Source organism: Pinus tabuliformis, chromosome J (genome assembly GCF_031772625.1).
Source record: "Pinus tabuliformis cultivar Carrire ecotype Pingquan chromosome J, CPIR1, whole genome shotgun sequence".
NCBI classification, from domain to species: domain Eukaryota; kingdom Viridiplantae; phylum Streptophyta; class Pinopsida; order Pinales; family Pinaceae; genus Pinus; species Pinus tabuliformis.
The window spans coordinates 189,287,601-189,315,405 of record NC_142295.1 but is presented as its reverse complement, the minus strand read 5'-3'; the positions used below and the strand labels follow the sequence as shown (position 1 = coordinate 189,315,405).

At 38.7% G+C, this 27,805-nt stretch overlaps 1 protein-coding gene across 1 annotated transcript in view; it reads left to right on the top strand.

Moving 5' to 3' along the window:
• The window catches only part of LOC149226318 (putative ADP-ribosylation factor GTPase-activating protein AGD13), a 117,992-nt gene that overhangs the window by 58,974 nt on the left and 31,213 nt on the right, over positions 1-27,805 (top strand). Inside the window, exons 6-10 of the mRNA XM_089377465.1 lie at positions 125-200; positions 11,246-11,409; positions 11,493-11,670; positions 11,767-11,883; positions 12,056-12,151. Coding sequence (XP_089233591.1) covers positions 125-200; positions 11,246-11,409; positions 11,493-11,670; positions 11,767-11,883; positions 12,056-12,151 — 631 coding nt within the window. The remainder of the gene's footprint in view (positions 1-124; positions 201-11,245; positions 11,410-11,492; positions 11,671-11,766; positions 11,884-12,055; positions 12,152-27,805) is intronic.

Below are 27,805 nucleotides of genomic sequence, written 5' to 3'. Positions count from 1 at the left end.
CATTTCATGTTACTTTGATAGTTGGTATTGTCTCTTATGATGCTTGTGAATCTAGATAAACCTTGGATGTATTTTTTGTAAGTGGAAATGTTGTTCTGACTATTGTGCTTTTGTTCAATCTCAGATCAGCAAATATTGGAGTTTTCATATGCATAAAGTGCTCAGGTGTGCATCGAAGTCTTGGGGTGCATATATCAAAGGTATTTGTTTAAGGGGTTCTTCATGTCTGTTTCTTCATTGAAATCTTCAAATCTGCCCCTTGAATAAAGGCCTGCACTTGTTTTGCAAAGAGGTATTGGGATTAACTGAGATTTGCTAATTAGATCAATATCACAATCTGCACTACCATTGCTCCATGTTGAGAGTTTTATCATTCCTTATTCCTTATTTGCTAATTAGGTGTGACCTAATTAGCCTGTTTGGTGTGGACTTATTGTCATAAATATGCACAGAACATAAGAGAGCATAGAATTTGTGGACTCCTTTTGATAATGACTTATGTATGAAATTAGGTCACACCTCACACTAAACATGAATTGATCAATATCATCTTCATTAAAACACAAATATTAGGTCGAATAATCACAAGTCATAAGTTCATTTTTATCTACTTATTTACACGCATTCACATTAATAGCATTTAATTCCTTCATTTGAACTCACATTTTTGGATACATCCTTTGCTTCAAACTGAATGCTGGCCCATTTTACATAATGTTTGCAAAAGCTTGGTTCCGCTCCAAATTCTGTTGCACTTTGAACTAACTTCTAGTCAAGTGTTAGGGCTCTACAAGGCCTTCCACTCTCTGGCTAGCAATGTGTACTTTGCAGGGGTTTTGCATTAGAAATGTGATATGTAAATTCTTATGGATTGTTCATACAGCAACAAAAGGTGGAATTTCATCCGGTCGCATAGCAATATGCTATTTGCAGTGTTTTAACAATCTGTCTCTTCCTTTCAGGTTTGCAATTAAAGCTTATTATCTTTGTGACGGATCTAAGAGGGAGTTATTAACCTGAATTCAGACTTGTTTTTGGGCATTACACTAGAGACAACTTTTCAAGTTTCAAAATGGGATGTAACAAGTTCTCATACAGGAAATTTTGGACCAAATCAAACTATAGCTACTTCTGGCAGATTTCCATGAAAATGGTTCTGTTTGGATCATTGTGGTATAGTTCTAAAATTAGGTGATAACATGAAGAGGGTGAAGAAGTTTCATATATAACCCGAGAAATTCCTCCATGTATACGTACTGACGCACTTATCAAACATAGATCAATAGCAGTTGAAGTGTTGATACAAGGATCTGCATATTAACTTAAGCTTTATGAATCCCCATGTCTATGTATCCCAATCTCGCTACCTGTTCTCCTTTGCCATCTCTAGCTTAAGAGAGGAGATAGTGATGATTTGGAATAGTACAAAACAAGAGAATGAGGGAAACATGATTAGAAATGCTGCAGAATAGTATTTGATGAGATAGAAATATCTATGGGTGGTAGCTTTTGTGGTTACTCTGAAAGTCCTTACACCATGCTTGGGGGTGCTTTATGTGATGTGTGGTGCATGGTGTATGGACGACTCTTGATTTTGCCATGATGGGCTACACATGTGAGGTGGCTTGCTCGTTGATTGCTAGACCTTGTTGTGTGAATGCTTCTTTGACACTTTTCCTTGGAGCATTGAACACCTAGACAGCTTGCTGGCATTCTTCATGGAGAGCAGGTGGCTTGCTTGAAGGATGGCTTGCCTTGGAGGAGTGTTGTGTTGAAATTTTAGAAATAAGACTTTTAATGTAAATTTTGAAATTTCATTTACTTGAGGTTTCATGGTTCTATTTCCTGTAAATTTTCAGCGTTAGGGCTGAATTTGAAATACTTTATAACAGCACCTAATATTTCACTAATAGCTAACCCAACTCATCAGGCAGCGGAAGGAAATAAACATTGAAAAAGTCTTCATTACTAAAATGTTACAGCACTCAGGGTAAACTTTTCAACGCATTTAACAGATCTAAAATGTCTTATAACAGCAGAAAATCTGCTCATTTAACTTATTCAGTTATATGTGGCTGAATAACAGTGGCTGAAATATACTCAATCATGAAGATACCATAAACTGGAGATCCAATCTGCAAGTACACAAAATTGAAAATATGGACAGCTGGAAACTTCAAATATATATATATTAAAGTTGAAGTATGAGTTCATATCACAACTTTATCACAAGGTTGATACAAGTCAGGTTCTCCAAATCATAGCTAGGACAACCCTATTTGGTGTTTCCAACCCCCAAGGGGAAGTAACATTTCTTCAATCCCCCCTTCAATCGATAGGTGTTTGTGAACAATGATGGTACGAAGGGAGAAGACTTCTTGGTCAAGTGCCATGGTCAAAGGGACCGACATGATGGGGATTCACATTTGGAGTGTATAGATGTGAAGAGGGAGAAATTGTGGATGCATGAGTTACCAACTCGACCTTTGTTTTTCCACTCCTCTTGTGCGCTTTTTACTTTTGCTTGATTTTTCTTTGTATTACTACTCATGGCTCAAAGGGTTAGAGCTTGCTTTGTATGATGTGTAGCAGTTGCATTACCCCTTAATGATGAGGAAACTCATTGCCCATTGGGGTTGGGACATGCAAGGGTTCCTTTTATGATGTATATGAGAAAAATGTGCACAGGGATTAGGTGATGACCATGATGAGTGAGATAGAGCTCATGCTAGGCTTTTGCCCACATTCTAATGTGTATGTCCCGACCATCTTTTGCATTTTGATATTCTTTTATTTTATATTGTGGCCATAATATGCTTTTTCCTTTTCTTTTAGTTGCATCAACCTCCCAGAGAAAATTTCCAATCCCTACCTAGGTATGTGGATGTATGGGTGCCAAATCCTAGATATCCAATGGTTAGTTGAGCTTGAAGAATGGCGGTGGAATATGGGCTTGTAATGTAAGATGGAAAGTGGTAAGTATGGAATAGGGATAGATGGAACACACTATCTCAATCGAGGCTTCTCGAGTAGTGCCCCTCCTATACCCATTAGGCCACTAGGAGAGGTCTAACTGGACTAGGATTGACGATGAAATCTCCATTGAAGGTGAGGAAACAAAATCACGGTCAAAACCCCTTCTCTTTCCAGGTCACCCCATAATCCATATCAAAAGCACAAATACAAACAAGCATAAGAACCCAGAGCAAAATGAATAAAGTACCTTTTGATCGGAAGCCCTACTTCGTCTATTTGCTCTTGTCAGATGGGTGAGAAGGCATATGATTAATGCAGGTGGTGGCGGTAAAAATGGCATGTCATTAGCTAGTGGTGGCTGTTACGGGCTGCATGGCTGACCGGTTGGATGTGAGAACATTTTTCTCCCATAGGGTCACCCACTTTGATTGGTAACATGTATAATGGCCAAGGGATGTGAGAACATTTTTTTCACATAAGGTCACCCACTTTGATGGGTAACATGTATAATGGCCAAGGGTCGGTATCATATGTGGCTTTGATATCAAATATGATAGCTAATCCTGATTCATGGATAGAATAACCAAAAGACTTGGAATATAAAAGTATCCATTTAGGATAAAATTATGTGGGTGTGTGTGTGTGTAAATAATATTGTTTGGTTACAAGTGAGGGCCCCTTATAAATACTAGGTGGGATGCCCTTTCATGAATAGTCATGTCCCAACTAATAGACATGTCTTTTCATAATTATTAGTTATACTTATTATTATCATTATTATTATTATTATTATTGTTATGTACGTAATCTCATCCCACATTCATTATGTCGAGTTGTCTTCTCAGTATAGAGGTCTATATATTAAATGGAGCTAATGAGGTCTTTAATCATCCATTGTAGTGGAACATTGTGGGATCTATGCTTGAGGACCCTTGGAAGCTTATTCCAACAAGGCTTGATGATCAATAAAGCAATATTGATTATAGTAGATGTGTTTTGTTTCAAGGAGTCTTGGAGAATTATTATAACAATCTTTTGGAGAGTAATAAAGTGATACCTCTGTGACATTTGATGTTTGCTCTACACATTGCAGGGCTTTTACTACTATACATCTTGTTGCTCGCGTTGCTTTTTATTTTCCTTGATTTCATTATATTTAGAGTGCATACTCATAGAAGATTGTTAGATGGTTAATGATTACGGCTCGTGCTCTTTATTTTCTAACATGTTATTACAGTAAGTTTTTCTAATATTTGTAGAAATTTGAAGGTTTCCTGTAGCCCTCCCTTGTTTCAGTTTCTTTGAATTTGTTTTAATGCCCACAACCCCACAAGTTAAGTTGATATATAAACTCAAAAGCAAATTTAAATGAACAATACAGGACTAATCTACCCTTTTTTTTGAATTTTTAGCTGATAATGAAAATATACAAGCATTCGTAGAAGTTTTGACACACTTATTTTTGGTCAAATAGTGACCCTGGAAATACCCACAAGGGGAAAACTAGTAATAAGGAGATTTTTATTTGCTTTCTCAGGAAATTTACACACAACAATTTAATTTCAAAGGTTACTTATCTCCCTTGAATTCTGGACAACTGATAGAATTGGCTGACTGGAAAATTTGTGCCACAGGTTGAACTTATCCCCTCGATTTTCATGCCTTAGTGAGAAAACTTTTCCCTTTGAAATCGAGCCATAGTTTAGCAACTTTCCTTTTGTCTGCGTGCCAAACAGTTAGCTTATGTCGCTCGAAAATCATGTCCTCAGTCTTAGATTTTTCTCTTAGAGAATTGTGCCCAGGTCTGCATTGTCAGTCTTGAAATTCATGTCACTGTTTCAGCAAATTTCTCTCCTTGGAATTTGCACAGGTCTGCTAGAATCTCACCCCATCAGTCTTTATAGTCAGACCCTAATAAATGTGGTCTGTTCTCCTTGAAACCAGTGCTGGAACTTGCTTGGAATGCATGCTAGAGTTTGCCTAGGATTTTGGTCATGTTGGTGACTCTCCTTGCTGTAGATTGATTTTCTCCAGCAAAACTATCTGCTCTCACAACAATCTCTTCTTCTTCAACTCCTCTCCTTTTCACAAATGCACATGTAGAATGCATGAACTCTCAGCTTTTTTTCTCCCATTTTAGCTTCATTAAGATGGGAGAACCCTAATTGAATGAGCTCTCAACCTTTTTTCTCCCTTTTTAGCTTCATTAAGATAGGAGAACCCTAACCCTTTTGATCAAGGGTTGAGATTAGATCTCAATCCTCTAGATCAATGGTGGAGATCTTTCCCTCACTTGACCCCCTTTTTCATGTGATCCCCCTCATTAATGAACTCCCTAGTCACTTTAATGTGATATTTGTACCTTGTACCTTTTCTCCACATAAAGTCAACTTAAAAACATAAAGTGACTTTAATATTAGAAAGTACTTAGTACATAATACGTCATAAAGTGACTTTATAACATGACTTTATTTTAACACATAAAGTCACTTGCTGAAAATGTATTATAAAGTGTTTCCCTAGGCGAAAAGGAAAATGCACTAGGAAACACCTCCTTGGTACCTTTTTCTTCAACACTCCCTTACCACTCGCAACTTATCTCTAAAATACACATGCTTTCCCCTTGGCAATGACTTGGTGAGAATATCTGCAACTTGCTCCTTAGTGGATATCTACTCAAGCCTCACTGCTCCTCTCTGAATGCAATCCATGATGAAACTGTACTTGATCTCTATGTGCTTTGACCGGTTCTGAAAGATTGGATTCTTTGTGAGTTTAATGCAACTCTAATTATCAAAATATATTGTAGTTGGTCTTAGCCTCTGACCAAATAAGCCACACATCATTTTGCAAAGCCAAATAGCCTTGCAACTGGCTTGAATAGCTATAATATACTCAACTTTTGCTGAGATCATACCACTGATCTCTGCTTCTTGCTGAACCATGACACCATTGTCGAACCCCACATAAAACGACATCTTGAAGTACTCTTTTGGTCACTAGCTTTGCTTGCCTAGTCTGAGTCTATACAACCTGTCAACTTGACTCCGTCTCCCTGGATATAGTCTAGACCATAGTCCACTGTGCCCTATAGGTACTGCAACACATGTTTCAAAACCACCCAGTGCACTCTCCAGGGCTCCATCATAAACTGACTCAATATATTGACTGCAAAACATATATTCGGTCTAGTGTTGACCAAATACATCAACTAACTGATCAAGTGACATGATACAAAGTGGGGTTCGCCAATTCAGAATCTGAAGCATGTAGATTCTTCTAATTGGTGATCATCGGAGTAGCCATAGGCATGCAATCCTCCATACAAAATCTCCTCAATATGTCTCCTGCATATCTTCCCTGGCCCACGATGATATGCCCATCCTCCTGCCAAACTTCCAACCCCAAAAAGTAATGCATCAATCCATATCGGTCATGTCAAACTCTAAAGCAAGGCCCCTCTTATAATGCTGAATGAGTCTCTCCTCTCTTGTAATAAACAAATCATCCACATACAGAGCCCGAATGAGTGGATTGTCACCAACCATGATGAAATATAGGTTTGGATTTGCATCACTCTTCTAGTAACCCATCTACTGCAAGTAGGCATCAATCCTCTCATACCATGCTCTTGACACCTGCTTCATTCCATATAAGGCTTTCTTAAGCCTACACACATTAGACTATCTCCCTTTCACCTCAATGCCTTGTGGTTGCTCAATGTACACCTTTTCTTGTATGACCCCCATTGAGAAAGGCGGTCTTCACATCCATCTAGTGTTTCTTCCTGTGCATCTTCGCTGCTATGGAGATCACTGCTTTAATAGAGGTACAATGAGCAATTGGTGTGAAGGTCTCCTCATAGTCAACTCTCTCTACCTGTGAGAACCCCCATGCCACAAAACGAGCTTTGAACACTTGCGCGTTGCCATCCGTAGCATGTTTGATCTTTCAAAGCTACCTGGAAGTCACCATTGACTTCTCACTAGATCTCGACACTTTCTCCCACACAGTCATTCTTCATGATGGAGGTATACTCCTCCACCATGGCATCCCTCCAGATTTGCTGACTGGTGACCTCCTTGTAGCTAGTTAGCTTAGTGTCCACAACATCCACCACATAGCTAGCCAACCTCTCTAGTGGTTTTCTCTACCTAATTGACCACTAGGCTCTCCCCATTGTCTCCTCAACTTCTTTCAGGGTCTCACGAAGCCATTTTGGCTTCCTCTTCCCTATAGTGGCCTCCTCAACTGGTATGGGAAAATCCTCCCCTAGAGCCTCTCCTCCTGATGAGGAAGCCCCTCTTGTGGTCTGTGGTGAACCTATACTCTAGGATTCAGTGCTCGATGATCCTGGACTTTGTGAACTTGTCACCCCAGAAGTTGGTGATCCCCCTGACCTTGGTGTATCGCGTGAAGATCTTGATACATGTGGTGTGGCCCCTTGCTGCTCTACCCGATCAACTTCCATAGACCTCCTCAAGGCCCTCTCCTCAAATCTTACATCCCACCTAAGGACAACTTTCCTCTGCGCAGGAATGTATATGTGGTAGGCCTTGTTTGTCTCACTGTAACCAACAAAGATACCCTCCTCTGCAGTGGGTTCTATCTTCGTCCTCTTCTCCTTAGGGACATGTGAATATGTAAGGCACCCAAAAATCTTGATGTGCGCAATCTCAGGCGTCTTCCTAGAAAAAGCCCCCTCAGGAGTCTTACTCCCCAAGACTCTATGTGGGCCTGTGTTGTGTAGAGACACTGCAGTGTTAAACGTCTCAACCCATAAAAAGAAAGGTAACCTCTGGTCATGCAATATAATTGTTGCTACTTACACTATGACCCCGTTCTTCCTCTCCGCCACCCCATTATGCTAGGGGTTATAAGGCACTATGTACTACCTCCTGACACCCGCACAACTACAAAACTCCTTCATCTCCTTGGAGGTATACTTGCCCCCATTGTCTAATCTCAAAACCTTGATCTTCTTCCCTGTCTGGTTCTCCACAAGAGCCTTAAACTCTTGGAACCTCTTGAAGACTTGATCCTTGTTATTTAGAAATAAAATCTAAGTCTTCTTGTAGTAGTCATCAATGAAAGTCACATAGTACTCACTTCTGCTCAATTATACATGAGACGTAGAACCACACACATCAAAGTGTACCAAATCCAAAATACCTGCTACTCTATTGTCATTGCGCGGTAAAGGTGTCGTAGTGTACTTTCCCAAAGCACACTACCTGCACACATCATGATGCTCAGTGCTAAACTCAGGTAAACCTGTAACCATCTCCCTCAACATCCTGAATGCTCTATTGTGCAAGTGAGCCATCCTCCTGTGCTATATCTTGCACAACTCACTTTGTTGGTTTGTGCAACTAAGGCTCTGGTAGGCTAAAACATAAACCTGTAAAGCCCCCCACTGCGAATTCCAATCACTCTAACAGAAGTAATACTGGATCTCCTGAGAAATATAAGCACTTGTCGTCCTCGGAACACCACTTCATATCCCCTGTCCTCAAAACTGGAGACTGAAATCAAGTTCTTCTTTAGCCCTAGGACATAAAGAACATGTCACTTTCAAAGAAGGTAATAGCTCCCTTTGAAAGGATACTGTCCCCACTCGTGCTGCTCTGACCTTGGATTTATCTCCAAACACAACCTCCAAGTCAATATCATCCTCTGAGACTTGTGAAGTGCTCTCTCACTCCAGTCATATGGTAGGGAGCTCCACTGTTTACAAACCACACACCGAAAGACGTGACACTAGTGGCAAGATTCAGCACTAAGGCAAACTTCGTGTCAAACCTGGTGGAAAGCTCATACATCTCTGTCGAAGCTGCAACACCCTTCTTCTTCTCCTTCTTGTTAGGACATTAAGCAGCATAGTGACCCAACTTTCTGCAAGCAAAGCATTTCAGTTTGCTCATGTCCTTCTCTTTGGCCTTCTCCTTTCCAAAGAAGAGTCCTTTGCGAGGGCAACATTCTCCTCGTCATCTACCCCACCACACTGGCTGCCACTCTTGGCACTCCTCATGGTCTCCTCCTGGATGAAATCATCCCACATCCTCCTCCAATCGGGAAAATGCTCTCTGGCAACAATGCCATCTAGGAATCCATCCCACTGCTTGGGAAAACCATCCAATGCCATCGTAACCCATTGGTCCTTAGAAATAGCCTCTACCACCGCAACCAACTCATCTCTCATCTGTGTGACCTTGGTGAGGTATGAGGTCACAGTGTCAGTCTTGGTCATCTTAGTGTTTTTTAACTTTCGATGCAACACCATTTTCCTATTCTCATTGGAGCTTTGGTGAAGTGTGACTAGGGAATCCCACATCTCGTAGCCAAACTTCTTCCCTGCCACATGAGGGAATAGATGGTCTTTAGTAGCATCAAGAATGATTCTGCTTGCCTTCACAGTCTGCTTGTTGAAATCTACCAACTGAGCTGGATCTGTAGGAGGTTGTACTGCTTTCTCTACAATATCCCACACCTCAACTTCCTCAAGCAGCAACATCATTCTCTCCTTCCAGGGGCCAAAATTTTCAGCCCCACTCAGCCTATCTTCCACCCTCAAACCAGTAGCCATCTGAATTCCACAACCAACACAAGTTCCTCAATCACTGAAGACTGTGAAACTCCTCCCTCTCAACCACTGTTCTCTGGTATATAAGGCAGGTTTTAGGTTACTGTTCACTGTTTTAGCAGAAGGTTTGCTTGCTGGAATGTTTTCTTGTCAGCTGAAGGTTCACTGCTGTAGGTTCATAGCTCTGATACCATGTAGAAATTTGAAGGTTTCCTGTAGCCCTCCTTGTTTCAGTTTCTTTGCATTTGGTTTAATGCACATAGCCCCACAAGATAAGCTGATATATAAACTCAAAGCAAATTTAAAGGAACATTACAGGACTAATCTACCTTTTTTTTTGACTTTTCAGCTGATAAGAATAATGGACAAGCATTCATAGAAGTTTTGACACTTTTGGTCAAACAGTGACCCTGGAAAAACCCACAAGGGGAAAACCAGTGATAAAGAGATTTATATTTGCTTTCTTAGGAAATTTACACACAGCGATTTAATTCCAAAGGTTACTTATGTCCCTTGAATTCTGGACAACTGATAGAGTTAGCTGACTGGAAAATTGTGCCACAGGCTTAACTTATCCCCTTGATTTTCGTGCCTTAGTGAGCAGACTCTGCCCTCTGAAATCGAGCCACAGTTTAGCAACTTTCATTTGGTCTGTGTGCCAAACAGTCAGCTTATGTCCCTTGTAAATTATGCCCTCAGTCCGGATTTTTCTCCTAGAAAATTGTGCTCAGGTCTGCTCTGTCAGTCTTGAAATTTTGGTCACTGTTTCAGTGAATTTCTCTCCGTGAAATTCGCACAAGTCTGCTAGAGTCTCAGCCTGCCAGTCTGCTATAGTGAGATCCTAATAAATGCGGCCTGTTCTCCATGAAACGAGTACTGGAACTTGCCTTGGACTGTTTGTCAGAGTTTGCCTAGGATTTCGGGCGTGTTAGTGACTCTTGTTGCTGTAGATCGTTTTCCTCTTGCAAAACTCTCTGCTCTCACAGCATTCTCTCCTTCACCTCCTCTCCTTCTCTCCACAAATGCACATATAGAATGAATGAGTTCTCAGCCCTTTTTCTCCCTTTTTAGCTTCATTAAGATTGGAGAATCCTAACCCCTTTGATCAAAGGTTGAGATTAGAGATCGTTCCCTCACTTGAACCCATTTTCATGCAGTCCCCCTCATTAATGAACTCACTAGTCACTTTAATGTTATATTTGTATTTTGTACTATTTCTCCACATAAATTCAACTTAAAAACATAAAGTGACTAGAAAGTAAATAGTACATAGTACCTCATAAAGTGACTTGCTAAAAAGGTGTTATAAAGTGTTTCAGGCAAATGCACTAGGAAACACCTCCTTGGTACCATTTTCTTCAACACTCCCTCCAAGTTTCCAACCCTTCTTTTGTATATATAAAGCTACTTCTGGTGTACATAAACTTGTATACAATACAAGGCAATTTAATATATATTTTAGAAAGTACTCACTATTTTTCTCAATGTGATACTGCTGTTTTTCAGCCTTCAATTGCCATATATGCAATCTAGCTATCTATTTGCAGGTTTTTTCTTCAAATTTTCAATTCTTATGTCATGATGTTGAAGCCATAATATGTAAGTTTAAACATAAAGCTTTCCTTCTTTTCGTAGATGATTGGATACAGCCTTTTCTCTCTCTGAGGTGCACCTTGATGATTCCAGGTATTATCAGTGACTCTAGACAACTGGACAGATGATGAAGTTGATTCTATGGTTGATGTTGGTGGAAATGCTGCTGCCAATGCAATATATGAAGCTTTTCTACCTGAAACTTCTCAAAAGCCTGGACCAGAAGCATCTTCTGAAGAGCGGTCATATTTTATCAGGTACTTTTATGTGTGCATACATCATATATGTCTATTCTAATAGCGAATTTTTAGCAAACTTAAATGGGAATTTTCTTTTGCAGGCAGAAGTATGAGCTGCAAGAGTTTTTAAAGCCCAGCCTCCGAATCGCTTCTTCTGTTTCATCAAATCTAAACTCATCCTTTTCTTCAAACATGAGCTCATCTTTTCAATCTAGGCCTTCTAGCAATAACTTGAACCCTGGACTAGGGAAAAAACTCTCAAGCAAGATATGCCAAGATGTAAGAAAATAAGTCAACTAGTCTGGTCTTTTGCTTGTAAGTTGCTTGAAGAATCCTAACTGTTAACCAGTGGATATAAATTTCTTTCTCTAACAGGTTGGTATGACGGAATTTGTGGGTTTGCTAAAGGTCAAAGTTGTGAAAGGAACAAAATTAGCTGTCCGGGATGTGCTGAGCAGTGATCCCTATGTTATTCTGACTCTTGGGAAGCAAGTCAGTTATTAACTTCTTTTTGATATTATTTCTTTATTCTATTAAAGAGAAATGTTATGTCCAGTTATCTTTGATATTCTTTCTTTAATGGATTAAAGAAAAATGTTAGAACACATTACCTGGCCATTTCATTGATTTGCTGTCTTCTCATTTTTTTTGGTTAATTTTTCAGACAGTGAAGACACGGGTCATAGCGAGCAATTTAAACCCTGTTTGGAATGAGGAGCTCATGCTTTCTGTTCCACCTTCTTCCTCTTCCCTCAAAGTGGTGAGTAATAATGACAATTATTTTGCATTTTTTTTCCCATAGGAAAATCTGGGCAGATCAACCCCGAAGGGAATCTTTTAAAGCCCGTCGGCCAGACTAGCAGGGCCTAACCCCGAGGGTGTCGACGAGAATTGACCCTGTGACCTCCTGATTGGTGAGGTACTTAACAACAGGGACTTGATCAGTTGAGCTAACCCTTGGGGTGACAATTATTTTGCATTTATTTTGAAAGTGAAGTTTATAATGGAATGCAGTTATTTTAAAAAATAATCGTTCATACTCTTCACTTTATTGTGCTTTTAGTTGTTGTTTAACTTTTTTTTTTGTATGGGACAACTGTGAACTGCTCTACAATTAGTATTATTTGGTTGTAATTAATTATGAAGATTTAAATTACACGACAGTCAACCCTGAATTTTAATCCAATGAAATATGTGGATCTACTCAAATTTTTCAGATAAATACATTACAAATGGGTGGAGGTAGCGCATTGCCCTCCCTCCAAGAACAATCGAACACCAACACTCGATGAAGAAATAGTGGAGAGGGGTTGGAAATAAGTTCTCATTTTCTATGCATGGGCTGGTCATAACTTTCTATTAGTCAAGTCCTTGGGCTGATTTGATGAAGAAGTTAGACATGTTAGTTTTTGTAGCATCGGATTTGTTCTAGACATGAAACTTGGTGGAGAGGCTAGATTACATGAGATCTCCAAAACCTAGAGACCGTTTCTGGAAATTCCGCCTAGAAGTGTCTCAATTAGATGATTAACCCCTTTTTAAATATTTATTAAGTCTAAACTTAGGGAATATCGTTAATTAATCAATATTAATTGAGATATGGTGAGAATCATCTAGAAACTCACACAAATCGATCCAGAGATGATCCTAGCCATTGATTAAGTTTTAATCTTGACCGTTGGTGCTCCAACAGTGGATTATAAGAGAAGGTTGATGTGGTGATAGAGTATATACTAGTGCAGATACTTAGTTTCCCAGGCAGTTCAATTTTATTAGTAGTAGTAGCTCAGTAGAGAAGATAGAGCCAAAGGGTGAGTAGTAGGTGGAAGAGGAGGGTAGCAACATTCTCGGAGGAAGGTTTCCAATCCCCAGAAGAGGCAAAGGAAGGAAGGCCGGAATTCTCATAGGGCCAGCGTAAGCACTACGCAGAGGGTGATGCAGGACTCAGGAGGCTCAACGCAGAGGCAAGGGAGGTAATTTCGGTGGCAGAAATTAGCTGTGGGGTGAGAGAAAATTCTCACAATAATTTTTCCTGTATTTTCCTCAGATTAGATTGCTAGTTAGACATCTAAATTATTGTACTCAGAATCGCTGTTGAAGAATAATAATAAAACCCTCATTTGTTGCACCGATTTTCCTGCTTTGGGTTTTTCCGGGGACAATTGTCCAAAAATAATTGTGTCAAAATTCTTGTGTGTGTGCTAGAATTTCTCAGTTTTCAGTATGTTATTTTTTTCGCAGTATTTTTATGGTGAAAATTGCAGTTGTGATTTTATTTGTTGTTTGCCATATCAAATAAATTGCATAATTTAATTTTTAGTTAGAAGAATAATTTCCAGGTGCTGCAATAGATAAAAATTTCACATGGTATCATAGCACAGTTGATCAGCCGAAGAGCTCAGAAAATCGAAGGAAAGGAATTTCGCTGCTCAATAAGTGCAACACGCTGAAGTTTGTAAGGGCAACACAATATTTTGCCAGGTGGCCGAGTTGTTGGAGGAAAGTTTGATTTTTCTGAGAGGGGTAGAAAGTGTATGTCAAACACCTAAGCTGGAAAAAGGTAAGACATATTGGAGTTTGAAGTAAAAAATTGTACTGGTTATAGATTGATTCTCCAATGGCACTAGTAGGCAGTGATAGTAGTAGTGGGAAGGAGCTGAATGAGTTATGGCAGAGGATAATGGGATATCTACACCATGGAGTACTCAAGATGCTCAGAGAAACAGTGACAGGAGTTCCAGAACGTCGAACAATACACGATGATGTGTGCAGAGGATGCGTACTTGGGAAGTATGCTAGGGAAGTATTTCAAACAAATGACATTAGGGACGATGGCGTGTTAGGACCCATACATTCAGATATTTGCGGCTCGATGTCCACTAGAGCTCTCAGTGGTGCCGAATATTTTGTCACCTTTATTGATGACCATTCCAGGAAAACCTGGATCTACTTCTTAAAGACCAAATATGAGGTCTTCTATCGTTTCAGAGAGTTTAAAGCTCTCGTGGAGAACACGACAGGGAAGAAGATCAAGGTGCTTCGCTCAGATAATGGTGGAAAATATATTGATAAAGACATCACAAATTTCTGTGCGAAAGAAGACATCAAGAGAGGATTGACAACTCCATATAATCCATAGCAGAATGGTGTGGCAGAGCGGAAAAGCAGAACCATTGTTGGAGCTGCAAAGGCTATGTTATATGACCAGGATCTACCCAGATTTCTATGGGCAGAGGCATGTAACATGGCAATATATATTCAGAATAGGACTCCTCATAGAGCATTGGGGAAGAAAATGCCAAAAGGAGTCTTCATAGGAAAGAAGCCAGAAGTTAGCCACTTTAGAATTTTTGGCAGTGCTTATTGCCACGTGCCAGATGATAAACGTACCAAACTAGATCAGACAACAAAGAAGGGGTTCTTCGTTGGGTACAACGAAACCTCAAAGGCATACAAAATCTACATTCCTAGCAATAGGAAGATTGTAGTAAGGCGAGACGTGAAGTTCATGGAGGACCGAGCTTTCAGGAGATCTCGTGAGATGCTTGCAGGTGATCAAAATCAGTCAGCAAAAGCTCCTTTGGTCCAACAACAAGGGAAACCATAGGGGCAACCAGTGGGACAGGCAGGAGGACAGTCACAAGGATCGAGTATTGTGACTAGTACCAGTATTTCCTTAGGTGTAGGAAATCCGGGGAGTTCTCAACAGATGGAGCAGTAGAGGCAGGATGAGGAGGAGCTGGCTGAACCTCCCACGACTAGTGGTCGAGCTAGCAGAGAGGTTTGTCAGACATTGAGAGATGCAGAGGAGTTTATTGGAACTCCTAGGACGAACAAAAGACAACGCAGACAACCTGACAGGTACCAAGCGTTGATGGCTCAGGTTACAGAACCTTCCAACTTTTAGGAGGTCGCACAACATCAAGTGTGGGTAGATGCCATGGTAGAAGAGTATAGTTCTATCACGACGAATGATGTTTGGGAGGTAGTGCCAAGGCCGAAAGGCAGATCAGTTGTAGGTTCTAGATGGATCTACAAGATCAAATATGTTGCATACGATAGTGTGGAAAAGTACAAGGCTAGGTTCATGTCAAAGGGGTATGCACAAAAAGAAGGGATAGATTATGAGGAGACCTTCGCCCCAGTTGCCAGATACACTTTTATCTGGTCAGTTATATTCCTGACATCTCAGATGGGATGGCAGATTCATTAGATGGACATCAAGACAACATTCTTGAACGGGGTGATAGAGGAAGAAGTGTACATAGAACAATTAGAGGGCTTTGGGACTCGTGAGAAGTGCACTCATGTGTGCATACTGAAGAAAGCTCTATATGGACTCAAGAAAGCTCCCAAGGCATGGTATGGTAGGATTGACAAGTACTTGCAACAAATGGGATTCGTCAAGAGTGACGCAGACCCAAACCATTACTATTTGATGGTAGAGGGTGAGCCATTCATCCTATTTTGTATGTGAATGATCTATTTTTGACAGGATCATGAGGGCTTATAGAGGACTGTAATAGGAACTTGGCAGCGGAGTTTGACATGAAGGATTTGGGGTTGATGCACTATTTCCTAGGATTGGAAGTGTGTCAGAAGGATGGGGAGATCTTCCTTGGGCAAGGAAGATATGCTACACATATTCTGAAGAGGTTCAGAATGCAACATTGCAGACCCATGTCTACGCCCATGATCACCAACTAGAAGAAGATAGATGCATCAGATGACAAGGACGTCGACCTCACCTTGTATAGACAATTTATTGGGTCTCTCATGTATCTGGTCAACACTAGGCCAGATATCTGCTTCGTAGTCAAATGCCTAAGTCAGTTCATGGTAGAGCCGAAAAGGGTACATTGGGCAGCAACAACACATATTTTGAGGTATGTTCACGACACAGTCGAGTATGGGTTCAGATATACTTGAAGGGATGGCGTCAAGCTTTGTGGGTACACAGATGAAGCTTGGGTAGGCGTTTCAATGGATAGGAAAAGTACCTCAAGGTACTGCTTCAGTGTTGGATCAGGGATGGTTTCTTGGTGTAGCAGGAAGCAAAAGTCAGTAGCACCAAGCTCTGCAGAAGTCAGTAGCACCAAGCTTTGCAGAAGCGGAGTATATGGCAGCCAGCACAACTACGTGCAAAGCTATATGCCTTCGGAAGCTTCTAGTAAGCTTGTTCAGGCAGAGGATGGAGGCGACCAATGTCTACTGTGATAATCAAAGTTGCATAAATCTTTCTGAGAATCTAGTGTTTCATGACATGTCGAAGCACATCGATATTCAGTGTCATTTCATCAGAGATTGTGTACAACGTGGAGCAGTCCAACTACAGTATGTTCCCACGAAAGTGTAGGTTGCAGATATACTCACGAAGGCTCTAGGAAGAGCTAAGTTTGTCTATTTCAGAGAACATATGGGTATGGTGGAGAACCAGTTTCAGTAGCAGAGGCAGATTAACCTTGGATGATTTTCAGTTGCAGTAGCAATAGATGAAAGGGAGTTGCAGTGCAGATGCAGTGTATATTAGAGTTGCGTAGTGGTTGGTGGACACCAGTAGCCAGACATCAACAATGTGATAGGAGATGATGCAGAGACAGGGTGTTGTGGTAGGATGTGCAACACTAGAACACATTCCTAACTAAGAGGGAGTGTTAGTTTTTGTAGCATCAGATGTGTTCTAGCCACGAAGCTTGGTGGAGAGGCTAGAATACATGAGATTTCCAAAACTAAGAAATTGTTTATGGAAATTCCGTCTAGAAGTGTCCTAATTAGATTATTAACCGTTTTTTAAATATTTCCTAATGCTAAACTTAGGGAATATGGTTAATTAATCAGTATTAATTGAGATAAGGTGAGAATCATCTAGAAACTCACACAGATCGATCCAAAGATGGTCCTGGCCATTCATGAAGTTTTAATCTTGGCCGTTGGTGCTCCAACAGTGGATTATAAGAGGAGGTCGATGTGGCGATGGAGTATATACTAGTTGCCCATGCAATTCGATTTCCTCAGTAGCAGTAGCTCAATAGAGAAGATAGAACCAAAGGGTGAGTAGCAAGTGGAAGAGGAGGGTAGCAGTATTTGGGGAGGAAGGTTTCCAGTCCCCGGAAGAGGCAAAGGAAGGAAGGCCAAAATTCTCATAGGGCCAGTGTAAGCACTGCGCAAAGGGTGACGTAGGACACTTAGCTCAAAGGCTAGCGAGGTAATTTCGATGGCAAAAATTAGTCGTGGGGTGAGAAAATTTTCACAATAATTTTGCTAGTATTTTCCTTAGATTAGATTATTAGTTTGGCATCTAAATTATTGTACTCAAAATTGTTGCTGAAGAATAATAATAAAACCCTCATCTGTTGCACCGGTTTTCTCACATTGGGTTTTTCTGGGGACAATTGCCCAAAAATAACTATGTCAAAATTCTTGTGTGCGCTAGAATTTCTCAGTTTTCAGTGCTTTACTTTTTCTGGAATATTTTTATGGTGAAAATTGCAGTTGTGATTTTATTCGTTGTTCGCTGTTGCAAATAAACTGCATAATCCAATTTTCAGTTAGAAGAATGATTTCCAGTTGCTGCAATAGATAAAAAATTCACAAGGTAGTTAAGATCGTCATATAGCCCCACTAATCTGTTAATCATCCCTTGTATTGATTATGTTAGATTATTATGTAGAGACATGAGTTGAAACTTGAAAGTTGTATTCAATTGTTGCATTGTGTATAATTTACTTAGTCATTAATTTACAATTACATAACATAACACCTTATTAAGTACAACATTATATTGATGTTAATGTCAAAATAAACATTGACACCATAATGAAACCTTCAAATCTTTTTAGGTACAATTGAAGATTTGTTGGGAGATTTTGTAATGATGTCTATAGTTTGGTCTTTTATTTTGTGGCACTTTAGTTCAATTTTTTGAATAAAGGAATTGGGAGGATCAAACTCAGATTTGCAGAGCAAGTAGGTTTTAGGAACAACTACTAGACTGTTGACCATATATTTGCACTTTGGATTATTGTTGAAGAGGCTAATATTTTACTAGTAACCTCAGTTTTCTTATCTTTTGCTCTGAGTGTTTATTGACATAAAAACCATTGCATTCCCATGCACTTATACACAGTTTTGTCAACCCCTTTTTGAGCAGGTCATTTATTTCTTGTTGACGAGTTTGAATTTTTAGATGGGCTCATTAATGCTGCTGATGCCTTTTGGGGACTAACCTTGACTAGGGGGGTGTATGGAAGAGAAACATAATATTTTTCCCTATACCAGAAAGCATTAGGGGATTTTGACATATATTTCATTCATAATTTTCTCGACTATTGTGGCTATCATTATTTCACCATGAATCTATGTATAACAGATACTATGCTTTGTTTTATTCAAGTTATCCAAAGCAAGTATATAGTTAACCTTCCCAGGTTGTTTCTACTCTTATTTCCTCCTTCTCGAAATAAAGAGGCATGTACCATGTTGGAGCCCCTTGAGCTAGAGCATGACACATCTTAATAAACAATGGTGATCATTCACATTAAATGTGATGAAGTCGAGATAGAGAAAAGATCCAATAGTAAGATCAATCACCTCTCTCGCTGAAATATGTTGTCCATTGGACTGGCTTATCTCTTTGTTGTTGCTTGATATTCACTCCCCCTCCCAAATGGATAATTGCTAGACAATTTCCTCTAGAATGGAAGAGGATCTTCATTCTTGGTTTTCCTAGATGTTGCTGTCACCATCCCCAAGCCGACATTGGCCTCTCTTTCCAATTCTTTTCGTTTAAATGCACTCACTTCTGGACATGATCCAAGGCCAAAGGTGTGCCCAACAAATGGTCCTTAACTTGGAAGTAAGTGCTCTTAAATTGATCATGGAAAAATTTACAGGTCCAAAGAACATTCCCTCCCCCATTTAGTTTGGCCCCGGGCCCTTGCTATCTTGGAACATGCTTCCACAACGGATACTTTTTCTCTTGAGCTTGTTGCGTCACTAAAACAATGTTTTTTCATCATTTGAAGTTGCTTTTGCAACCCCACTTCCAACACATGGAGCATTGGTAGATATTGAAGAAATGGAGGGGGACAAAAATAATGGGGTCATTCCTCCCTTTCCTTTGATCTTTTTCAACTACTCTTGATGATTGAGCCATTATTTTTGTGAAATGAGGAAGACTATGGATCACTACAGGAGAAAACTTGAAGAGTGGTGGAAAAATCTACTTTCCCAACACTTGGAATCCCTTTTAACACTATACAATAACCCTCAGTTGCACTCCAAATCGCATCACACCTCCAACCTATTGAGTGAAATAACCATAAAAGAAAGAAAACATGTGATTTTATGGGCCACATAATGCATTCACATGGTACATTTGTTAGATTTTCAAGACACATTGAGGGTGCCTTTCCAACACATGGGATATGGGACACAACCCCTGTTTAGACATGTTCTGTTATGTAGCTCGTCACCTATCATCATTGAACCAACTAAAGATGACTAGCTACAAACTGGTCCTTGAAATCATGAAGATCAACTTGAGCAATCTTCTCAAAAACAACAACATAAAAGCAATTTGCATTTCTCAGAGAGAGACTAGATCATATCAAAACATCTTCTTAACTTGGTTTTAACTTTTTAGAGCTATGGAATCTGTGTTAAAATTCCTTTTTTTCCCAAGGTATCAAAGATGTGGTGATCTATAGTAACGCTGTTAGGGAATTATGCCTCAAAAAAGTAGGGAGAAAAATGAAGGATTCTCTAATCATACATGTTGTAGGTTAGCATGTGGAATTTATTCCAGTAAGTGTCCTTGATCTCTAAATATTTTGACCTATGTAGCCTTGTATTGAACATACATATAAATGACCATCTTATCAAAAGCACTTCAATTAACTTAGGAGCAGTGTTATTAGAATCAGAGCAATCATTGAACCGGTAGACTTGGGAACATGTCAGAGCCGGATTGGCATTCGTAAAAAAACCGGACCAAAAACTGTTAAACCCAAAACACATAAAATATTCAAATTTTAAAGAAAAACATATATATTTTTTGTTCATCTATATGAATCCAAACCATTTATACACAAATACGCAAAAATTCTCATTTATATAGCATGTAAGAGTGCACAACCAAAATAACGCCGAGTGAAATCCATATATGAACTGAAAATACATCAACAAACAGACCCTACATGGCCTCTAGTATCCAAAAAAATCATGCTACAAAAAATACCTACATATCATCAAATTCTTTGCCTATATTGGGATCTTCGTCATCAATATTGCCCTCTAAGCATTAAAATAAGATAGAAAATGCTTAGCATGTCAATTCAAGATTTTGTTTGAGTGATGGGTACATTTTTAGTGGGGTCATGATAGAGTAGTTCAACAATCAATGCCACTAACATCAAGGTACATGCAGGGATTGGTGCTCTTGATTAAATGCTAGTTCCCCACCCTTGTACATGACAAAATCCAATGGAAACATTGCAATACTCACAATCCTAAATCCTAATAAACTATTAAGTCTATTGGATTTTTAACTTAGGAGCAATGTTATCAGAATCAGACTAGTCATCGAACCAGTAGACTTGGGAACATGTCAGAGCCGGATTGGAATTGGTAAAAAACTGAACCAAAAACTGTTAAACCCAAAACACATAAAATATTCAAATTTTAAAGAAAAACATATATATTTTTTGTTCATCTATATGAATCCAAACCATTTATACACAAATATGCAAAAATTCTCATTTATATAGCATGTAAGAGTGCACATAACCAAAATAACACAGAGTGAAATCCATGTATGAACTGAAAATACATCAACAAACAGGCCCTAAATGGCCTCTAGTATCCAAAAAAAATCATGCTACAAAAAATACCTACATATTATCAAATTCTTTGCCTATATTGGGATCTTCGTCATCAATATCACCCTCTAAGCATTAAAATAAGATAGAAAATGCTTAGCATGTCAATTGAAGATTTTGTTTGAGTGATGGGTACATTTTTAGTGGGATCATGATAGAAGAGTTCAACAATCAATGCCACTAACATCAAGGTACATGTAGGGATTGGTGCTCTTGATTAAATGCTAGTTCCCCACCCTTGTACATGACAAAATCCAATGGAAACATTGCAATACTCACAATCCTAAATCCTAATAAACTGTTAAGTCTACTGGATTTTTAGTGGGATTTAAAATTCTACTTTCTCCATATGAAATCCAATGAGTTCAGAACCACTCTCAAACATCTCGAGTCAATTCATGGTAATGTTAAAACTTTAAATAAAAGTATGAAAATGGGAGATAAAGAAGAATGTCACTTTTACTTTAAGAATTTAACATTGTCATTAATTGCATAACATTAGATGCTTGATATATCTACTATCAAATTGAAAGGAATGTTGGAGTGTGTTCTAGTCTCAATAGACTCATGGGAATACACCACTAATTTCATGGCATTGAAGAGAAATGTGAATTCCTGTATTAGTTGCAAATTAAAGGACATGACTATCTCCCATGGTTGGTCACTTAATCAACTCACTTTCTATCACCCAACTAGACCATTCTAAGAGATTGAGGATCCACTTTGGGTTGGTCAAGAGAAGGGGATGTACTCTATGGATTTTTTGTCCAAACTATAGTAAATATTACAATGAGGATGTTGATTTCCAATTTTATGAAAAATATTTATGCCTTAAAAAGCCCAAATTAGGGAATGGCTTGAAGAATATGATGAGGGTGAACTCACTAAAGCAAATCTAGTGCAAGCTATGATATGAAGAAATGAGTCTGTAGGTACCGAAGTTAGGTGTTGAATTTGTAACTATGGTTGGTCTTCATAATGTATATTTGGTCACTTGATGTATTTGTATTTATCATTGTAAAGTGTATTTATAAATGCTAGAGTCAAAAGAAAATCTATTTTGAGTCAAAGTCCCATTACGACTTTTTAAAGATGAAAATTTGAATTTTTGGCTCCAAAAGTTGTCAAGTTAGCTCCCTCCAAGTCAAGTTGGCCCCGGCTAAAGTCACCCATTCAACGTAGACAAATCACTATTTAAAGGCAGTTCAAACTCCTCCACTTGGGCATTCGATTTCTGTCACACAAGACAATTTCTGGGCAAGAAGACAAAGGATAAGATGGATGAATAGGACGAAAAGAAGGACAAATTCTGTCTCTCTTCTCTCTCTTGCAACTCGCACGTGTGGATTGGTTACTCTCTTGTTGGTTCACAACTTTTCTGGGCATTCTGTTGTAGGGGGCCAAAATTTTGGGCAACTACAGGGCCAAAATTTCTGGGATAATTGGCAACTGCAAGAGGGTTGAAATTCAGGGTTAGGATAGGCAGAATGAGTTGCTGTGTTAGATTGGGTGGCTTGACTTGGAGGGGAAGGCCAAGTTTGACCATAGGTCTAGGTGTGTCTCTCGTTGAACATGAAGAATTTCTCTATTGAAAAGGTTGTTGGGTTTTCCCATGGTAAATTCTTGTCTTCCCAGGGTAAATTCTTGTCTTCTTTTGTTCATTGCGATCTCTACTGTTCTACTATTCTTTATGGTTGAATTTTTGAAGTATAATTCCTGTATGATAATATTGGAATAATCTAAAAGAAGAACTACATCAAAAGTAATTATCAAAATTTCAGAAATAAATGTACTAATCTCCATTGCACCTAGAAAATCAACATTGTATCAGAGCTTTGATGAAGCAAGGAAGGAACATTAAGATCACCCTTGACAAAACACTTGAAAGCATTTTATTCAAGTCCTTCTTGTTGATTGGCTTCTATGGCTTTTCCTCTATGAAATCTGAAAACAAGTTAGAGGGAACATCAAAATTTAGAGCTTGGAAAGTTAGAATAGATATTATTCTTGCCAAGAGCAAAGTTTTGGACATTATGATAGGAAAGGTTGTTGAACTAGCTGATGCAACAGGGAAAGAAAAGTTCAAGGCATATGACATCACTACTACAAGTCTTTTAGTGGATTCCATTAGAGTTCATCTCATTCCCTACATTGCAAAACATGATGCTTCAAAGAAGATGTATGATGCCCTAAGAAATCTATGCACTATCAAGAATGTTTTTCAATCCATGAGCCTGAAGAACGAACTTCGAAATACAAGAATGACTAATGACGACAGAGTGGCTTCATACTTCATAAGAATTTCACAAATAAGTGATCAAATTCAAGCAATTGGTGAATCCATTCTTGATCAAGAACTAGTGACCACAAAACTCAATTGTCTTCCATTAGAGATTTTGAGGTAAGAAATGGGCCTCAAAACAAAAATATATAACAAAAGTAAAATTTATGAGAACCAATAAGATTCAATATGATGATGTCAACCATGGGGGGTGATTCGCCATTTTTGGAGTAAAAAGGTATAAAGGTAAAAATAAATAAATAAAAAAACTACTTTTTCAACTCGTATTTTCAACTTATCTCCCTATGATTTACTCAAATTTCAAGCGGGAGCGCTTGTTGGATGTATAATTTAATTTTGCATCTAAGGAGTACCCATGTTGCATACTTTTGATGGACCCTACTACACCAAAAATGTGAAATACATGAAAAATGTGATTGTTTGATGAACAAAGATCTAATAAAGTAATAAAAGGCTAACACACATTACATGTAAGTCTCCTGATTTTCCAACAACGTAGGGGTCATGTTGATCATGGTTATGTTGCATGACCACTTCCACCCACTCCTAGTCCTAATGTTCCTAGATCATGGGAAGATAAATTAGAAGTTTATAAACAGAAGCTTAGTGGATTGTAGTATTATTTTTCTTTTGAGTTTAGAATCTAGTTTCTGGAACTTAGAGTGGTTTGTCTTTGTTATGGCCTATTTTGTAAACATTATGTGAATGTTTAGGTTTGAACTCTGAATTGTTGACTACATGTTACAACTATTTGGTCATGAATATGATTCTCCAATTTCATTTTGTGGTTAATGTTACTTTTTATAGTTTATTGATGACATATATTATTAGTTGAAACTTGAAGGTTGATACTTTAGTTGATCATCTGATTACAATGCTATAATTTCTAGATGATTGATGTTGTATGTGTATTGGATGGTTGATACTTTAATGATCAATATTATTCTAGTAGTTAAATCTATGCTTTAATATTCTTTGCAGCTATTCAATATTTTACATGTTTTTTTTTAATATACATGCATCAAAATATATTTTTTGTTTGCTAGTTTATATGAGTTTTGAGATCACTGCATGACTAAGTTGTGGCTTGAGTAGCTGCGGCTCAGGGGCATCTAAGTCGTCAAAATCACCTGGAGATCGTACCCTGCTTGGGCCACACCAACCCTTAGCATGTTTGGATTTTTTCACACGGAGTTTCGAACTGATGACCTTTACACCACATAGTGCCTTAACAGAACACCTTGTCACCATCTGCTCTATGATTCACGGGCATGCATCAAAAGATATCAAAATATATATTTTATAAAGAAATTTTTCCTAGACTTGCAAGCTTTTGAAAATTGGCAATTCACACTTCCACTTCCCACTTTACTCCAACTCCCGATAGTCTTGGTTATTAGTAACAAGGTTTGCATTGTGCATGTTACCCACCCAAGTGGGTAACCCTTAGGAGAAATTTTTTCTACCATTTCTGATAAGCTTGCTAGCCAACAACCCCATGCGATCTATAGATTGTGAGCCTCAAAGGTCCTCCATCTATGCTCTTGTCAATGCTTTGTGACATCTAGATTATTAGATGAAGGTGGGTCTTACATTATAAGGTTAATCAAGTGCTTTCATTTAATGTTTAAGGGCATGTTCATATGGATCACAGGTTGAATTGGATGATTGATAGCTTTTGTTTGTATTCTTGTTCCCATGCTTCACCTTGGTGGTTATCTCTAACCCCTAGTCCAATGTGACCTTTTTTGAGGCCTTTCTTTCCATTTCCCAGAAGGGGCACAAATGGGAGGCACTGATTGATGTTGCATTCCCATGCTAATCCATACTTATCACTTTCCATCTATCCCCTATTCCACATCCCATCTTTGAGTTGATTGTTATCTATCACAAGTATTGATTCTTCATTTTCCTCGTTTTTGAGTAGGGGCTTGGAAACTTTTCCCTAAAGGTAGATGCAACATAAAAAAAGGAAAGAGCAAGAGCTATTATGATAAAATGCAAAAAATTGGGTGGTTTATAAAAAAGTACATGGACAAAAGCCTAGCCTGAACTCTACTCCCATTATTATCCCTCATTTAGTTCTTGGCTAATGGATGAGCAAATCAAAATGAAAGGAACTTTGATATCCCAATTCTGATGAGCAATAAACCGCTTCATCTTTAAGGGGTAATTGGGATAAATCAAATTTTGTGACCCAAGCTATGCAGGAAAAAGTAAAATCATTAAAAGAAAAAGGCATCCAAGAGGGGTGGTAAAAATAGGTCAAGGAGAGGGGTAACTCAGGTCCCATCGTTGCTCCCTCTTCACATTATAACGCTCATGAATGATGGTATTTCATAGCTGTTACACAAATGGTGGCATCTTCCATGAAGTAAACACCCCCTTTACCTCCCCCTCCCCCCCATACCACTATCCATCTACACCTGTTGATTGATGCGTCGACATAGAAATTGTTCCTCCCCTTAAGGTTGGAAGCACCTAATAGGGCCCTTGAATAACCCTCCCATATCTAAACATGGTAACTTGTTTACAAACCCTAAGTTAGAAAGACATTTGAAAATGCTTCTTGTGTGAAGTACTTTTGTGCCTTTTTTGCATTAGATATCATCCACTGTGATACTCTTATGGTTACTTTACCTATGATGATGGTCTCCCTTGATTTTGAGGGTATGTTTAAGATGTTTCCCCCTAGGTACAATTGAAATCCCTCGAGGGATTGATTGATTTCTCTAGCACTTTAGAGAGGGCACCATATAGCCAGGATGTTGACCACTTAGTGAAGAGCATTGATCTTGTGATGGATCCAACACTAATGATGACCTGATGACCTCTTTGTCTCCCTCTAGAGCCTGAAACGCTACTCATTGAAGCTAGGACATTGTCTATAAAGAGGCTGTGCCCCATTGACTATAGGATGCCCCCAAGTTGGCATTGCACCTTCTTGATGTATGTTTACCTATTTCTCGACTAGTTTGATGATGATGATGACTTGGGATCCCTTTGGAAGGATGGTACAACTTTCTGGATGATGACATAATTCCCTAGGCTTGTGATGTCACCTTCATAATGCTGGGAGTGATGATGTGAGATTGATTGATGATGGCATGATGATTGAGGAGCGTTTTGCTTGATGATGCACATTTGTTGATGAGGAGATGGCTTTGATTGAGGCTCACTCTTTTGACCCATCATTAGTACCTTTTTGGTCGAGATCTTTACCCTTGGAGGATGACATCACCCTTGGAGAGCCTTTTTCTCACACATGTAGGCTAAAAAGAGACCCTTTGTTATGTTTTATCATTGAGATAGCTATATATTAGGTCAGCTTGTGACCTACTTAAGTTGTGAACATTGAAAATATTATTTTTAGGGCTTGTAGTCAAATTTTGCCCTAAATAGACTTGGTTAGCCTCATATAAATAGAGGGAAGTTAATTTAGGAGGATCATTGTCACACACATTTATTCTTTTGTGAGAGAGCATCGGTTCTCGTCTATTGGATGCAATGGTTCACTAAAGGATAATGAATTGCCTTGGGAGGTTAAAATTGCTTGGAGGATTTTCTCTTGGATTGATGAAGTGATGTTATGGGGAATTGTGCTATTTTATTGTGATTATTTTCTTACATTTTACATGCTTGTAGAATTGGGGTTTCCATGAAGTTTTCATGATATGTTGAATATTTTATGGCTACAAGATATCTTTTGCAAGATTTGTCACCTAATATCAATAAAGCTTAGAATAACATTCCTTAAGTTTAAATCTCCAATTGATTGAAAATCACTAGGGTTTTATTGAGAGACTATCTTTCTCCCTCTTGCTTAATCCAAGGTATTCAACCATTGAGCTCACCCTTTTTGACTCCATATACCCAATATTGATAACGCACTAGTCCTTGTGTGTCAATCTTTAAAAAGGTATTATTTTTTTCTTCTTTTTCATGGTAAACTAGTGTTAGGCTATGTCAAAATCTGCATTAAATAATATAAATACCTTATACATCATTGTCCTAGGGTTAGGTTTTCCATATTTTAAATTGAAAAAAGAAAAGTATCATTTTTATGCATTTTCAGCCATAATTCTAGGGTTGATGTTATTAGATTTTTGTAGCTATGGTCGGTCTTCATATAAAAATAAACGATAAATATAAATCAAATTTCAAGTCGGCTTGAAAGAGGAGGGAAGATAATTTTTTGAAATTAAAATTTTTGGCTCCATAAGTACAAGTTGCC